This window comes from Haliotis asinina, chromosome 16 (assembly GCF_037392515.1).
Source record: "Haliotis asinina isolate JCU_RB_2024 chromosome 16, JCU_Hal_asi_v2, whole genome shotgun sequence".
In the NCBI taxonomy this organism is placed as follows: domain Eukaryota; kingdom Metazoa; phylum Mollusca; class Gastropoda; order Lepetellida; family Haliotidae; genus Haliotis; species Haliotis asinina.
Window position 1 is genome coordinate 539,932 of NC_090295.1, and position 18,388 is coordinate 558,319.

Sequence of the window (18,388 nt, forward strand, 5' to 3'; positions counted from 1 at the left end):
TGACTCTGTTAGGGCATTGATCACAACAGGCAATATGTGACTCTGTTACGGCATTGATCACAACAGGCAATTATGTGACTGTTAGGGCATTGATCACAACAGGCAATATGTGACTGTTAGGGCATTGATCACAACAGGCAATATGTGATTATGTTAGGGTATTGATCACAGCAGGCAATATATGACTCTGTTAGGGCATTGATCACAACAGGCAATGTGTGACTATGTTAGGGCATTGATCACAACAGGCAATAGTGTGATCGTAATATCATCCTGGTCTTTATAACACATACATTTTCCAGCATTATTATCATTATTACATACATTTCAAGAAAACTAAAGTCAGGCCTACAAACCTATTTCAACACAACACAAACCAAATACAGTGGCATACATGGTGGAGAGTCAACCTAACTCATTGTGCAGCAGAATATAAACCTGGACAAAAAACACCTTGAAAGTTGTGTGTGCAGAATTACTCTACCTCTACCATACATGTAAAATGATCTGCATTCTGCATTTGTTGTGTTAAATTCATTATAAGACATTTGTTACACTTCAAAATGTCTAGATAATTGTGAATGCATGTTTGTACAAATGGTATATTATTGTTATTATTTAAATGCTGAGTTTAACTGAACTTTCTATTGCAAGTGGAAATTATGAAACTGGTCATGGTTTTCTCTGTCATTCCTGTGTATTATCTTGAGAACAGAGTTACACCAACATTCTTGCAAAACTACTTTTTCTTGTGAAAATAGTTCTTTATACATTATACAGTCAAATAGACTTGGACGTTGCTTTTGAATTGTTAAGAATATGGAAGATTTGTCATGACAATATTCAATATAATTTTCAGCACTTTAAATGCAAGAACCATTATTTTTGCATTCTTCAAATAAAATCAGAGTTGTTAGAATAATTTTTTTGTCTGAAAATATGGCAACATTTTTTCCCCCAACAGATTTCTCTTAAAATGAACGATTTGTCTCCCAAATCCCATAGGTACAATTAACTAAAGATTTTGACAACAGCAATGAATCATTTTACTCAACATGGTTTATAAAATTACTCGTGAAAATTTTAAAGGGTGAAAGGAAAAAACATAAGAGAATTGATTCCACTGCTAGATTTGAGGGAGTACCATTGAAAATGATCCTTTGAACAACAATGACTCATTGGCAGGGTTAATGCTGCAAATATTACATTTCAATTGCAAAGTTTATTTTTTACCTATAAATCTTGCAGAATTGGATAATAGTTGTGAAGAAGAACTTCTCTTATAACCAGTGGTATGTTATATAAAAAGAGAATGGTTTAATTAGAATGGTGGAGCAAGACTTTAACTTTAGAATTCAGTATGACATAGCATTCTGCATACAGGATCATCTGAGGTATTTCCTTGAAATCCAAGTATAGTGGTAGAAGGATAAGAATGTTTCATGGACAGACCGAAGGCTACAGAGAAGGGGGCAATGTCATACCAGAGAATGGAGTAGGTATTTTATGTCCCTGTGGGAGGGGCACCATGGAGGGTAGGCTGGGCGTGGGGGTAAGGAAGGTGGGGATAATGCAAACTGCAAAGGAGGATGCTGTAGAAATTGCCATGTTGTATAATGTGTGGGTGGGCATTCTTCAGATGATGTGGACTTTTGGTGGAGAGTATACCAAGAAGGGAGGGGGAGCATAGAAGTTGTGGGATGTGAGGGGCCAAGAAGCAGAAGGTGGGTGAGAGGATGAAGGGGAGGACAAAGATGTGATATGATGTGGATAACATCTCAAATATAATATCTTTTCCCTCAACACCATAAGGAGGATTGACAGAAGAAACACATATAATGTCCCCTGCTCCCACACTCTGTAAGAATTGCATGCATAAGGATATCAAATGAGTCAATTCTTTTGGGGAAGAGAACATTTTTAAACAGAAGGAGCCTTGGACAGCAGTGGGGCTGGTGCACAGAGCAGGGGTGGGGGAGCTAAAGATGAGAAAGAGGGAGCCAGGCAAGAAATGGACATGTTTCCGGCAGATGAACATTAAATCTGAAATTGTAGAATACAACATGGACATTGAGTGACAGAGAGAGAGGAATAGGGCTTCATTATTTGTGAGGGAAAGGAAAAAATACAAATTGATTTTTGTTTTTTTCATCTGAAATTCTTACTGTGACTCTAAGATATGGAATGAATACTTCTTAATTAATATTTGGCATTTCTATCACAAAACTGAATGTCAGGGAAGGCAGGATCAGAGTGGACGAAAAAATGGAGGAAAAGTATGATTCAAATGAAAGAATGTGATAAAACATGGAATAAACAGAGTATATCATGGCACTGAGAGTTAGAGGTCACCAAACATGACGAAGGACATGCTTGTTATACTAAACCAAGCAAAATGATGCAAAACATAAAATGGAAAAGAATGGTGAAATGATAAGTGAGTGAGTGAGTTAGTGAGTGTGGTTTTTAGGAATTAATGCATATTTTGGCCATTATATTATCAGGGAAATAGTACAAATATAGGTATTAAACACATGATCCTACTCAGTTCATGGTTTGCTGGTACTTGCTTAAAGATATTGCTCTAGCTCCTGGATCTATGTGTGTCTGGATATCAACATTCTCATGCTTGTCAAATTATAAGATGAAAATGTCTCTTCCAGAAATAATAACCTTTGCAAATGTACCTTGAAATGAAATGATTTCATTAATTCATAACATTTGTAACAGACATATTTAATATGTATGTTAAAAGTCATTATACTTTTGCACTACAGTCAAACCTTTTTTCATATCATTTAAGCTGCTGTAGGGAATTGTAAGCCCTGTTAAGGCACTGCAAGTTAATGCATTTAAATCAACCATGCTTATAGAGAAAGCATATCTGGGTTATGTGGATGAAATTCATATGAAATTAAACATGAAATAATCATCATATCTGTTGAATCACCAGGCTAGTTTGGGGACTTCTAGACATTCATCCAGTAACAAGACAGTGGAAATACTGGCCATTAGCATAAACAAGAGCCCTTGTAGGAAACAACAGCCCATTAGCATAAACAAGAGCCCTTGTAGGAAACAACAGCCCATTAGTATAAACAAGAGCCCTTGTAGGAAACAACAGCCCATTAGCATAAACAAGAGCCCTTGTAGGAAACAACAGCCCATTAGCATAAACAAGAGCCCTTGTAGGAAACAACAGCCCATTAGTATAAACAAGAGCCCTTGTAGGAAACAACAGCCCATTAGTATAAACATGTAGGAAACAACATGAGTCTATACAGAATAATATGAAGCCGTCAGTATAAAAGGAATACATATTTAATCAGCAAGAATAGACTCAAAGGAGAACATAAATAGTTGGAGTGGTGACACAATGTAAAAGAAATTATACTGCAGATTTTGAAGGGAAACATTATAGCAAGACAAAACTTTTGATGGAGAACAGACTAAGGAAAGGGTGAAAACGGTTGATCTTTGACAAGTCAGAGCATGTCCAACATAATTACTTGCTTTCAACAATTTCTCGTCGTGAATAATAATAAGCAGATTTGTCTGAACTAAGGTTACCACTATCTTCCTACAAGTCCTTGCACAAAACTGAACTTTCAACTTTTTCGAATCAGACAGTTTCAATAAAAGCAGTACAATAGTAGGCTCATTCGTACAAATAGCTTGTTAGCATAACAAATGCACTGCTTACAATTTAACAAATATGTCTTTTATGTAAACCCACAAGGTATTACCCTTCCACTTAAACTGTTCTACATAATGCCTTACAAAACACAGTCACTGTTTAAAATGGACTCCAACTTGTTCAATGGCTGATAATTCAGCTTGTGTTAAATGTCAAAGATCCGATTTGAGGGAGATAAAGTTCAGACATTTAACTTTCACTATGAACACTATGTTTAAAGTTTACGTTGACATGTCACGATGACCTGTACCATGCATACTTCAAGTTGATGTCATTGTAAAATTTGATCATCTCTTCAACTACTAGAATTACGATCTTGAAACTCATCTTTTATACAGCTAGTCAAGGAACTCAATGCCTAAACCCTTTCCGATTAAATCCTTTAAGAAATCTTGACCAAAATGACTGGATTTTTTTTGTAAATTCACAATACTTATTAGAGCAAGATATAAAATTGGACACACAACATCGTAAACATATTTCTACCATGATGCATAACAAAAACATTTATTATAAATCTACATAATAACCTTGAATTTCAAGCTTGGATCATGACTGAAATTACACCTTTCATTCGGTGGCTATCAATTCTTTTTGAGGGGCGATAGAGTAAAATGGAAGGATGTTATTTACTTTATTGTTTTTTTCACAGAAGAATGTACTTTTTCACTTTTCTCTAATTCTACTCTCCAGCATTATGTCTTACCTGTCAAAGTATATTTCATACATTGACTTTAATGTTCGCTATCACACAATCAGTGTCGTACACATATCAAAATGGTTGCTTGCCCTGGAAAACACTGGAACTTAATTCTTGAATAATATCTTGAAATATGGACTTGTGTGTAGTTTAAGATGTTTCACTTTTACAAAATAAATGAACAACGATTTTAGGTTTTCTAAGCATAACTGTGGATTGTTCATTTTTGATTGGTGATTGTTGAATTCTCCAAATATTTACAATTTTACATAACTAACATTTGTATCAAACCTTCAAGAATTGTTCAATTGCTCAGCTCCTTAATGATGATTAAATATTCAGGTTTAACTAAATTCATTTATAGCCCAGCACTAAGGCATTGCATAATCTGGAAAGTCTGTTTGCTCAGTGCATTGTTTGATAATCCTCCTGGTGCCACTAATCTGATACATGGTCTTAGCTCTCTTCAAATCAGGACTTTGAAAAATATGTTAAAGATGAGGATTCTACGCTGTAGAATTCCTGTGCCATTGCAAGTTACATGATTCAACAAATGCCACAGTTCACATTATCAATATCCCAGCACGTTTTCATGATCTGAGGTCCTGTTTCAGTTCTCTTTTATATGAATCTTATCTAGACATCAACTGTATAAGTATCAATAAGTAAGTTAGTGAGTTTAGTTTTATGGCACAACATCCAGCAATATCATGATGGGGGACACCAGAAATGGGCTTGACACATTGTACTCGTGGGGAATTGAACCTGTTTCACTGGTGTAATGAGCAAACGCTGTACCCACTAGGCTAGCTACCTCAATCATCCCATATGTGCAGAAAGATAAAGGAATCTGGTCATATAAATGGATGGACAAAGGAGCTTGCAGACATATGCTACATCTTTAAAGTGTAGCTGCTCATATTGTATTATGAGGTAACAGTATACTACAGCATACCCAAATATTCAACCACACAAAAAACATTGGAGATTCCCAGAAAGGGTTTTACATATTGGACAAAATGTTGATTGAGTGGTAATGTTAGGTGACATGGATGATATGTCATCAGATCCCAGCTGAGTTGATAAGTGCTCTTGTCGGTGACTTCAGTATCTGATCCAGTCTTGATTTCATACTACTGATGTCCTACAACCAGTGTCATACAACTGATGTCCTACAACCAGTGTCATACAACTGATGTCCTACAACCAGTGTCATGCTACTGATGTCCTACAACCAGTCATACAACTGATGTCCTACAACCAGTGTCATACAACTGATGTCCTACAACCAGTGTCATGCAACTGATGTCCTACAATCAGTGTCATGCTACTGATGTCCTACAACCAGTGTCATGCTACTGATGTCCTACAACCAGTGTCATGCTACTGATGTCCTACAACCAGTGTCATGCAACTGATGTCCTACAACCAGTGTCATACTACTGTTGTTCTACAACCAGTGTCATACTACTGATGTCCTACAACCAGTGTCATACTACTGATGTCCTACAACCAGTGTCATACTACTGATGTCCTACAACCAGTGTCATACTACTGATGTCCTACAACCAGTGTCATACAACTGATGTCCTACAATCAGTGTCATACAACTGATGTCCTACAACCAGTGTCATGCTACTGATGTCCTACAACCAGTGTCATGCAACTGATGTCCTACAACCAGTGTCATACAACTGTCCTACAACCAGTGTCATACAACTGATGTCCTACAACCAGTGTCATACTACTGATGTCCTACAACCAGTGTCATACGACAGCACAATGATGCTTCTAAAATATGGCCAGAATCAAACAATTCTTACTTTTCATCTGAATATTTCAACAAAGGATTTCTATATTGGTTTGATCCCATTTAGTTTTTATAGTTTTCAATTACATGTTTGAAAGAATTGCTCAAGGTATCTGCATTAATTTACAGTATACACATGTGGTTTATTTGAAGCATGAATGTTCAGTGGCACAATGTGCATAGTGCACTTCATCAAGGACTGAAAGACAATGTAGCCATGTTCTTTGACTAAGCTCCTCTGCACAGTGGTGTCATGTGTTTGCTAGTGAAGGATAGGGGAAAACATGTACAAATCAATTTATCTTCACCAAAGGTTTTGTTCTAACACTGAAATTTCAAGCTTAAAGTCTTACCTTGACTGTTTGAAATAGGTCTGCCATCTCGAATTATATCTGCAAAATGTATTGACACAGTGTATACACATGTTGTAGAAAATTGTATATGAGTGAATGTTCTGTGAGGAACACCAGTTTGAACAGTATTTCAGTTACAGCATGGCAGGTATGTCAGCTTGGTTTGGGAAGAACATGCAAGTGATTCATAAGTTGTCGCTTTGCTGGATCTTCTTCCACAGTTAAGATGATGGCAAGCCAAACAGCATGATCAGGACAATCAGCTGGAGACAACTCTGTACAGTAATTCTGTAGCCTTCAACCAGAGGTTTACTGTACTTTGTCATGAGTGTTTAGTCTCCTCAAACGTAATTGTATATGTATAGCAATTCTAAACCATTGTTGCCTTTAACCACAGTTGTGTGATAACTTAACTGGAAGAATTGTTTCATGAAACAGTTGTCACTTAACCTTAGAAAATACTCAGTGGAATGCAAAGAAGACTATGCATAGTGATTTATGTCATATCTTGAAAACGGTTTGGCAACAAACTTCATATTTCAGAGTTACACAACATTCCTCTAATGTAAGATGAACATACAGTGGCATTTACTATACATCAAGTTGTGATTTGTGAGACTACACAGAGCTTCAAATCACATGTATTCATCTAAATGGATATCTACCTTTTCTTGGCCATGGAATAGCACTCAGATCTGGAAATGAAAACAAAATATTGAAAATAATCTTATTTATTATAAGTGTATTGGCAAGGTAAACATGACTGCGTTAATGTTTTTCGGGAGAATATTTCCACATATGCGGTGCATGATACAAAGTGGACGTGGAGATTTATCAGTCTTTGTCAATAGTCTTATTTACAGCAATATTATTGTTCTTAAATAAGATGGTCAATATTTATTGTATAAATTACAGCTTTATGGGAGGAAGAATTGGATATGAACATTGATGATTGATGTGTTCTTCTGACAAGTAAACCTACATCTATGATTAATACTTTCCTCCTGCCAGTATACTGTACATGTCACGATTAGCAGAGAAGTTAGGTTTATACATGAATTTGTTTTCTTCACAACTGAGAACAATAAATGATTCTGAAACAACCCTGAAATTATTAGTTCTACCTATTCAAAGAGCTTTTGAAAATGTTTACCAATGTTAAATCAAAGCATTATATCAAAGTATGCCTGTCATAGCCCTCAAACATAATGCACCATCAAAATAGCACACTTTCTGTGTGTCCTTTATCTATTTGAAAGGAACTTTATGTAAAAGGTGATTGGTAAATAGACAAAATTGCCTCTTGTAATGTCAGTGTGTTGCGTCATCAACTTCTCCAAGCCATGGCTTATGGACATGTCCATGTCAGGTGTTATGGACAAATGCAAACTATGATCACAATTTAATTCATTTTTCATGTAAAAAATAAAGAAATTGCTGCATCAAAGTTCCATCAGGCATGTTTAAATTTAGTTCAAACAGCTATGAAAAATCAGATGAAACAAATTGAAATTTTTAGACTTTACCTTTTAATTTGAAACGCAACTGTGAATTCCAAAAGTATGTATGCTTGTAGCTGCTTTCAAATTTGAACATGGCACTACAGCCTGCTGTGGTATTTCTCAAATAATCAGCGTCTCCGAGTTCTTATAGAGCGATCTGAACACTAATTCCCACGGCTCGGGATTTGAAAAATATGAGCTTTAGCTACCTCCACCTGAGTGTGAAGATCTTATTTTGAGAGAACAATAAGAAATACATACATGTTATACAATTTGTGACCAAAGTTCCAGTTACATATATCTGTAATGGATACTTTCATATTGGCCACCCCAAAAAATGAGAAAACAATAACCTGTTTTCTAGCATATTCTTTCACACGATACACACCTACTTTTTTTGTAAATAATTTTACAAAACAATAATAAACAATATCTATTTTTTACTTCTTTCAATGGCATTATTTAGATGTTGCAGAGTAATATATGGACAAGCTTTGTGAATGAACAACTTCTTTATTCAGATTATGCAATGTTTCAATACAGATTCTTGTATTGTTGTATCTTGTACTAGCTTTACAACGATACAAGAATCTATAATCTGGATTCAGAAGTAGGTCATCCATAAAGCTTGTCCATATATCTATTTTTCAGAGAGTTTCCATCATTTGAGATGTGAATAACGTCAATATCACGTTACCTGCAGAAATATCTTCCAACAGGCACTGACAAGTATTACATGAATATTCTGAATTATTCAGTTCTCTTTTGTAACTGTGAGTGAGTGAGTGAGTGAGTGAGTTTAGTTTTATGCTGCACTATTCCAGCTATATGGTGGCGTAAATGTAAAATAATATTAATTTTGTAGCGAATCTAATAATGTTCTTATGGCATACTCTTGTAAAACTGTAACACTTCAAACACTATGAGGAGAAACATGTTGTTACAAATCCTCTCATTCTTATAAAGAATAATTATTTAAAAAAATTGAACACTGAAACATATTTCAAGATGTGTTTATGGCCAGCATAGATATTGCTGTACCAGCACCTTCCTTTCAGAAACATGATTATAAAAGTGTCCACTGAATAAAGTCAACCTTGTATCAACCTGTTACAACAGAATAAAAAAACACTGAAGCATATAGAAGCAGCCAATTCCACTCCATTTCCATAAAAATGTTGTTGTACAATTCTCTCTCCATCAAAAGTATATGCCTCTAAACCATGATCACTAAGAACCAACTGATGGAAACATATGAAAATTAATTCTAGATTGATTTTCATACATGTAATAATAATGCTTTTGAAATTAAGATCATGTTATAAGTTTGACCCTTGTGAAAGTGCCCATATTTTGATACCTGCAATTAGATTCTTTCATAGTATCCACATTTTGACCCATGTGAAAGTGCCCATATTTTGATACCTGCAATTAGATTCTTTCATAGTATCCACATTTTGACCCTTGTGAAAGTGCCCATATTTTGATACCTGCAATTAGATTCTTGCATAGTATCCACATTTTGATCCTTGTGTAAGTACACATATCTTGATCCTTGTTTAAGCATCCAAATTTTGATCCTTTTGTAACTACCAATACTTTTATACTTGTGTGAGTTTCCAGCAGACTACATGCAGGACAGATTCAGAAAGGAGTAGACTCCGTAGTGTTACAGCAACTGCAGTAGGGAAGTATCAGAGCCTGGAGGCTGGAGGAATTTCACTACCCAGTTGGGATGACGTGAGGTGTTGAAATGATAGATTGTTTACGGTGAGAATACCCTTGTGGCCGGAAAATGCCATCATTACGACATTGAAAGTGCACCAGGGTGATTAGGGAGAGAACAAAAAGCTTTGTGAATAATTGATAATAATCTTGTACAAAAGAAATCACATTGTCAAATTGACCTGTTCTTTTCTCAAAGCCCTGGAACCAGGAGTTTTCTGCCAATATGTGGAGGTGTGGAGTTTTTTATTTCTTGAATTCTCTCAAATTCTGTTGTCATGGTTCAAACAAACAAATTTTTACCAGCATCAGTGCTTTAACATGAAATTCTATCTACTGCAGTTTTGCTTGATGGTTCCATAGGAATATGCATAAATGTATTTAGACAGTACACTCATAAAGAGTACTGGATATATTGAACAAATGTATCCTTCCTTCCTGTCTGACATCATTCCACTAAATCCTATCTGAACTTTTTTAATGAATTTTCAATCCAGGAAACAGAATTCTTTTCAAAGCAAGTGAAACATTCTGTATCCTAACACAACATTTGAATTGTGTCAGTAAAAATAGCTTTCAAAGTGTGTTAAACCTTTTCAACATTGGCCATTATTATTGCACCAAATTAGAGAATGTCTGCAAAGTTTATGAATACCTCCTACTATAGCTGTCATAACAGTATTTTCTTATGGAACAAAATATACTAAATCAAATAAACATGACTGAAAGTTGCATAGATCATTGCAGTAACCAAACCGAAAATACATGTTTGACGACTTTTGTATGCTACTTTTTAGTTAAGTTAGTCATGCTTTACACAACCAAAAACTTATTTGATTTTTATTGAATTGTGCTGTATTTGAACTTTTGTTGATATTAAATAATTATAAAATACTAATTTAGATTCAAGATAGGTAGAAGTTTGCAAGTTGGATAGTTATTTTGACATGCTGATACTTCCTAGCTTTTGTTAGCCTTCATCATTTCAGCATGACATGTAATAAATCTTTAATTTGACGTAACTAGTATGTTATTTCTGGATTATAAATGTTTCAAAATCTACAACAAAGCTGTTACTGTATCATTCGCAATGTCTGGAAACTTCCTTCATCTGCTTAAACTATGGCCCTTCCCATTCTAATACTTAAAGAAATACTTCAACCTTTTTTTAATCAATCTGTCTAAATTTTTCAGAGAGGTTGCCAACAATTCTTAATCATTTAAGCAATGTCCATCACTTCAAAATATATATATTTTCATCCATAACTCAAAAAGTAATACTATGTTATGATATTATTGAAAAGTATATATGTTTTCAATATCAGGAACAACCTTTTGTTACCTGAATAATCATGCTTCCAAATATTAATTATGTGAATGCTCAATAAATATAGAGCCATCATGGAACAAATTGGCAGTAGCCTTGAGAAAGAGCTCAGTGTACATCAATGAAATTTCAAAGTGAGTTTAAAGGACTGTGTGTGTGAGGTTAAATCATGACCAGTTTATCAATAAAAATATAATCATCAGTCGTTTACAATTAATCATTATTTATTATCAAAATCAGTTTTCAAAGACATGTATGAAAAATACAGAATTTGACGTAGAAGACAATTACATGGGAGAACTGTGATATTTGTGTGTATCAAGTGTCCTTCCTAGGAGAAAGGTGCAAAGAAGAAGCTGACGTGAATTGTACACCTTTAAATTATCACATGAGTTCACAATTACAGTGAAGTCAATGTAGAACCAAATTACAAATGTTCACAATGCAATAAAGCTATTTTACCAACAAATACACAATATCTACCTTTGTAGCTGATATAAGGGTTGTTACTTTGTTATATACAATTACCCAAATGGAGTAAATCAACCACACATTTACAAATTTCAGCCATTATGAACACCCAATATTTATATGATTCAAATATATAACAAATATTTCATACAGCAACCACTTCCAATTAGCTTCAGAGTGGCTTGCCTGTTTGGTACAAGATTCTGTTACTTGCTTCAGTGGAAGTTTTTATTTAAAATGTTGCAATGCAAAAGAGTAACAAGCATCAATCCTTCAAGGCAGCTTAATGGCAGAGGTTCTTCTGTAACCAATCTCTTTGTTATATCTCGTTCCTATTACTGATAAATATCCTTCAATAGAAACAATGAAACATATCTTTTAGTAGGCTCAGTCTAATAAATTGATGAAAGTTCAGTTGTTAGTGCTTTTTTGTGGAAAATTGTAATTCTTTCTGTTAGTTTTAATAGGGACAATGATGAGAATTTTTAAACATAAACTCATTTGATTTAAATATTTCATAAGAAATCGGAACAAATTATTTGTATTGCATAATACAAATAAATGTGAAAATGAGAGTCTCATAGTGAGCAAATGTTCATACACAAAACACATAAAGATACGAGAAAATATGTCTATCTATTGAAATCACTTCCAACAAAATGTTAAGACAACAATTAGCATGCAGAGAGACAGCAAGAAAGAAAGTCATGAAGATGTTTGAGGAATAAGCACCAAGAGATGATGTTAAGATTAGGGATGCACCAGCAACTTGGATCATTCTGGAGACACATGCAACATTGGGCTGATTTCTTCAGTAAGCTTGAGGAACATTGTGAAATGTCACACTGGCAAGTGAGGGATGCTTTTGTCAGTAAAAGTTTGATGAAACTGATGCTATCAAATAGATGCAAGTAAAGACATAATAACGTAGAAAGTAAACTGTTATCCAATCAAAATATTTACTCGCAGTATCATACCATGATATTCAACATTCTTGATGATTATATGTCTTTAAATTTCAAAAGTGATGTTGCTCATATTCATTTATCCAAGGATATTAGACAATGGTAGGAAACTTGTCTAGTTGGTAGACATCACACTAATCATGTCCAGCATCATCAGTTAGACTAACAGCTAGTCTCTGAAGTGAACATATTTTACTGAAAAACGCCCACATTTTCTAGACTTGCAAGGGCTTTCTTGGATATATATACTTCAGGGTCTGTACGACAGACTACATTTAAGTTTGTACAGCAGTATCTATTTCAAATATTAGTATTGGGAGTCAGTAGTAATTTATAAAGCTTTTAATATCAGTATGACTGTTTGTTTAGGGACTGACATCAGTATGCATTTTGACATATTTTTGAGCAGGTACCAACAGGAGAGGTGACAGCCATATAAGGCATATTCACTCTGTAATGAACTAAACATGGTAAAACATGTTATTGTATGACAACAGATATAACCAGAGCACAATGTCTGTTTGTACTGAATAGTATCAAGGATCACATAGAAGCTTCTGCAAGGAGTAATAATCCGAACAAGTCTCCATTGCCAGGAAGCTGTCACAGGACTGCAAACCTGTCTGTACTCCGCGAGTGAGAGAGTCAGTGAGTTTAGTTTTATGCCTGGGACACAGCAAAGAACACCAGAAATGGGCTTCACACATTGTGCCCATGTGGGGATTTGAATCTGGATCTTCAGGGTGATAAGCAAATGCCTTAACCACTTGGCTAGGACGGCATTATTTCTGCCAGTTAAGACTGTATATTTTGTCAGGGTAAAATTTTCTGTGGATGTATCTTCATCATATTCAGGGTGACAAGCAAACACCTTAACCACTAGACTAGAGTTGCTAATATTCTAAACACTGTCATACAACTGAAGCACAGAACACTAAGTTTATAAAAGACGTCCCACACATTTAATTTATAGTATATCATTTTAAACTTCGGGCTGTAACAAATACACACAAAACAAATTGCTGGCAATAACATGTTTATAACAAACTGTCAGATCTACCAAAGTTACCCCATGGCCTTGCATGGTCTCTGCCAAATGCACTGTTTATGTTTATAATGAATTCTGTTGCTCATATGTCCCTACCTGGTCTCTGCCAAATGCACTGTTTATGTTTATAATGAATTCTGTTGCTCATATGTCCCTACCTGGTCTCTGCCAAATGCACTGTTTATGTTTATAATGAATTCTGTTGCTCATATGTCCCTACCTGGTCTCTGCCAAATGCACTGTTTATGTTTACAATGAATTCTGTTGTTCATATGTCCCTGCATGGTCTCTGCCAAATGCACTGTTTATGTTTACAATGAATTCTGTTGCTCATATGTCCCTGCCTGGTCTCTGCCAAATGCACTGTTTATGTTTACAATGAATTCTGTTGCTCATATGTCCCTGCCTGGTCTCTGCCAAATGCACTGTTTATGTTTACATTGAATTCAGTTGCTCATATGTCACTGCCTGGTCTCTGCCAAATGCACTGTTTATGTTTATAATGAATTCTGTTGCTCATATGTCACCAACCAGTCCACCATGACTTCTTTGGCATGTGTGACTGTTGGAAACTGAAGGCAGGTGATTAACTAGATTATATTCTGACACTATTTCTTCAATTTACACCGTCAAACAAAACAGTTATTACTGTATTTTTTCATATTCTGTGACATGTATTTACATTGTAGTATAGTCATAAATAAACTAAAATGGACCACAAATTTTAGTTCATAATAACCGATGTTTGATTTCAATTAGAATATGCAGCAAGTGACAAGGACACCAAAAGCATTCAGATATATCTGATAGTTCTTTATAAATGTGTCCATATAAACCTTGTTTACTGCCCCAATATTAGATAAGATAAATAAACACTGTACATGTCATACTGTGCACATCCCATGTTTTGTGACAATCAAAATATCTATAATGAAATACTGTTAAGACAACAAAGGTACCTTAGAGTTTGTTATAACTGTATTTTACTGGACAGTTCAAATAGTGTGTTAAAAAGAATTCTCCCACTAGCTTTTCTCATGCTTCTTCTTTAATTCTGGGGAATGAGAACAGGGTGCTGTTGTACAAAGTGATGTTAGCACTGAGGTAACCGTAACTCCCATACCTTAACATAGACTTGGGGTAGTCTTAGCACTGAGGTAACCGTAACCCCCATACCTTAACATAGACTTAAGGTAGTCTTAGCGCTGAGGTAACCATAACTCCCATACCTTAACTTAGACTTAAGGTAGTCTTAGCTAGACTTAAGGTAGTCTCACTAAGGTGAGTGTAACTGCCACACCTTAGCACAGACTTATGGTAGTCTTAGCGCTAAGGTGAGCATAACTCCCACACCTTAACAAAGACTTAAGGTAGTCTCAGCACTAAGGTGAGCGTAACTCCCACACCTTCGCAGAGACTTAAGGTAGTCTTAGTGCTAAGATGAGCGTAACTCCCACACCTTAACACAGACTTAAGGTAGTCTTAGCACTGAGAACCGTAACTCCCATACCTTAACATAGACTTAGGGTAGTCTTAGCGCTGAGGTAACCGTAACCCCCATACCTTAACATAGACTAAGGTAGTCTTAGCGCTGAGGTAACCATAACTCCCATACCTTAACATAGACTTAGGGTAGTCTTAGCGCTGAGGTAACCATAACTCCCATACCGTAACATAGACTTAGGGTAGTCTTAGCGCTGAGGTAACCATAACTCCCATACCTTAACATAGACTTAGGGTAGTCTTAGCGCTGAGGTAACCATAACTCCCATATCTTAACATAGACTTAAAGTAGTCTTAGCGCTGAGGTAACCATAACTCCCATGCCTTAACATAGACTTAGGGTAGTCTTAGCGCTGAGGTGATCGTACCTCCCACACCTTAACACAGACTTGAGGTAGTCTTAACACTAAGGTGAGCGTAACTCCCACACCTTAGCACAGACTTAAGGTAGTCTTAGCGCTAAGGTGAGCGTAACTCCCACACCTTCGCAGAGACTTAAGGTAGTCTTAGCGCTAAGGTGAGCGTAACTCCCACACTTTAACACAGACTTAAGGTAGTCTTAGCGCTGAGGTAACCGTAACTCCCATACCTTAACATAGACTTAAGGTAGTCTTAGCGCTGAGGTAACCGTAACTCCCATACCTTAACATAGACTTAAGATAGTCTTAGCGCTGAGGTTGTTTTGTACAACGGCACCCAGGTCAGTTGATCGAAGGGTCAGTCAATTAGAGAAGGTTACTTACAGATGTTAAAGTTTTGATCCAGTCTAACAGTTACTGATCTCAATAAATACTACAAACAGTAATGCTTACAATAAAAAACATTATGAGAGTGTGAAGCGAAAACCTCGCCATCATTACAAACAGGACATGCTTTAGGAAAACCAGATTTAGAATGCCAAGGTCTATCAAGACTCTCTAACAAAGGACAAAGAGATTGTGCCAAGCTGCTGATACTGTATTGCCGTGAGGGATTCATGGAATATGACATATGCTCTTGTATGTCATGGAAGGTGGGGTAGCCTAGCTGTTTGTGTCCAAGATGCCACATGAGTAGAATGTGTGAGGCTCCTTTCTGGTCTCCCACACTGTGATGTCTGCTGGAATATTGCTATAAGCGACATAAAAGCATCATCACTCACTCACTGATTCTTGTATATGGTCCTGAAACTGGATTCAGATTGTTTGGGGGAAACATGTCAAAGTTATCAATAAACAATGGATAAATAATGTGTGAGAACATTTTTCACTTCTTAAAAATCATTTGATTTGTAGGCTACCAGTTGGTAGCTTGAAAGTTAGATCACAGAACTGAAGTGAAACGTCATAACAAATATGATGTAATAATAAAGGTCAGGTCTACACAGCAGCATTACATGTATTTGGAAGTCCATAGCATGATAACATTCACACCCATCAGTATCTGGATGATCCCATGATCCATATTGTTTGAACAGATCAGAATTGGTATGTTTGTAGCAGAGGTGAGAAAATAGATCACCGATCTGGCTCAGTAATAGGTTGTTGCGTGTCATCGTAACCTGACACTTCTTGTTCTCTCAGTAAGTAGTTTGTTGGCCCACATTGATTATTAATAGGTTGCTTTGATATTGCTGACTGGCATAAAACAATAAACAACAAACAAACAAACATTATCGGGATACAACCAATGGCTCATTATGGAAATTCGCCATCCAAACTTTGGCGGCTATGGCGAGTTGATGGAAATAACACATTACTGTATATGATCTGAGTAGTGGTGTTCAGCTGATGGCATAATGAGAGGTTATATATTCCATATTACAGCTGCAGTTGTGTTAGCTTTACACGCTTTTATTATCAGACCCACATTAAGCTTTTGATGAAAGGATATTAATTTGTTTGTTATTGATTACAATATGGGCTTGGGATGAAATATGCAGAAATCGTTTGTACCATGGAAGTGAATTAAGGGGACAACAAGACCCACAATGTGGACTGGACAATAGAATAATGGACAATAGAAACCTTCGCTTACCTGCAAAGTTAAAAATCCTTTATGGTCATAATTCAAGTTTTGTGTTAAAAGATATCAAGAAAAACCTGGTCAAATATACACATTTAAACATATAATTTGTTTAACAATCTATTTCTGTTGTAATATTGCCTTACTGCTTAACATAATATAGTTCATATAAATAATACATTTTCGTAACAAATTAATGGATAGAGATTAATAGTTTTAGTAACAAATTAATGGATAGAGATTAATAGTTTAATATCAATATAACTTGGAAATCACTAGTTACTAGTACTTGGCTGTAATGGAAGTAGTCATGGTAGTGATCGTCTGATATATAGGGTCAGGCTCTACATAGCACTTATTCTGCATTCCAGACAATGAACGCCATAACAAGGCATTGTTGATGGCACCATAGAGTCTGTTATAGACCTGTTCAGAGTTTGTTATTAACATTTGGAGTGTGCTACATCCATAACAGTTTGTTATAACAATGTTTACAACACTTTCCAACTAATTTTCAAACATTATTTCCAGGTTTGTTTCCTAAAGGTAAACTGCTTGTATAATTTCCATATACAATTGCATTTTATGCCATAAGTTTCACATCATAAGTAGATACAGAATAATCAATAATCTCATTCGAATCACAACTTATTTTTAGTCAGTGTTCCAAACAAACATAAAGACCATTACAACTTCAGCTTAGCCATATTATTATTTCATTTTTGAAGACACACAATAAAAAATTGCATATTGGCAGCTTTGCAGTAAAATATCAGAGTAAAACCAAGTCTCTGTTAAATTTTCTTCTCCTACAGTTTTACAAATTTTTCAAACAAAAAACAAATCGATAATAATTGTACCTTTAAATTTCAAGCTTGACTATCAAGGCCACATTCCACCATGTATCCTCACTATACCATCATTCCCCTCACTATATCGAGCTTGAGGATAGGGTAATGAACATATATTGACAATATGAGAAACTTTCATATACAAATAGCAACAATGTTTGATCCAGGATGGAGTCCAATGTTTACTGGAATGTTGCAGATCATATACAAGTTTGCCACTCTATAACGAGGACAGGCAGGATACAGCTCCTAGGTCACAGTGACCTGAAAAGCATGTGGATCAAGTGTTGCTTGGCTTTCCTTAAAGTCATGAATCATTCTTAGAGGCATGCAGCATTCCACAATGTTCCCATGTTGAAAGAGTTAGTTTCTTACTCAAAATGAATGAAAATTTATTCTAAAAGTGCTTTAACTCATTTAACAAGGAAAACA

At 35.6% G+C, this 18,388-nt stretch overlaps 1 protein-coding gene across 12 annotated transcripts in view; it reads right to left on the reverse strand.

Moving 5' to 3' along the window:
• Positions 1 to 18,388, reverse strand: part of LOC137268898 (zinc finger protein rotund-like) — a 212,190-nt gene that overhangs the window by 48,087 nt on the left and 145,715 nt on the right. For all 12 annotated transcript variants that reach the window (XM_067803504.1, XM_067803498.1, XM_067803497.1 and 9 more), the window contains 2 exons: positions 7,226 to 7,255; positions 6,561 to 6,599 (listed from right to left, as the gene is read on the reverse strand). In XM_067803504.1, the coding sequence (XP_067659605.1) occupies positions 6,561 to 6,599; positions 7,226 to 7,255 (69 nt within the window). The remainder of the gene's footprint in view (positions 1 to 6,560; positions 6,600 to 7,225; positions 7,256 to 18,388) is intronic.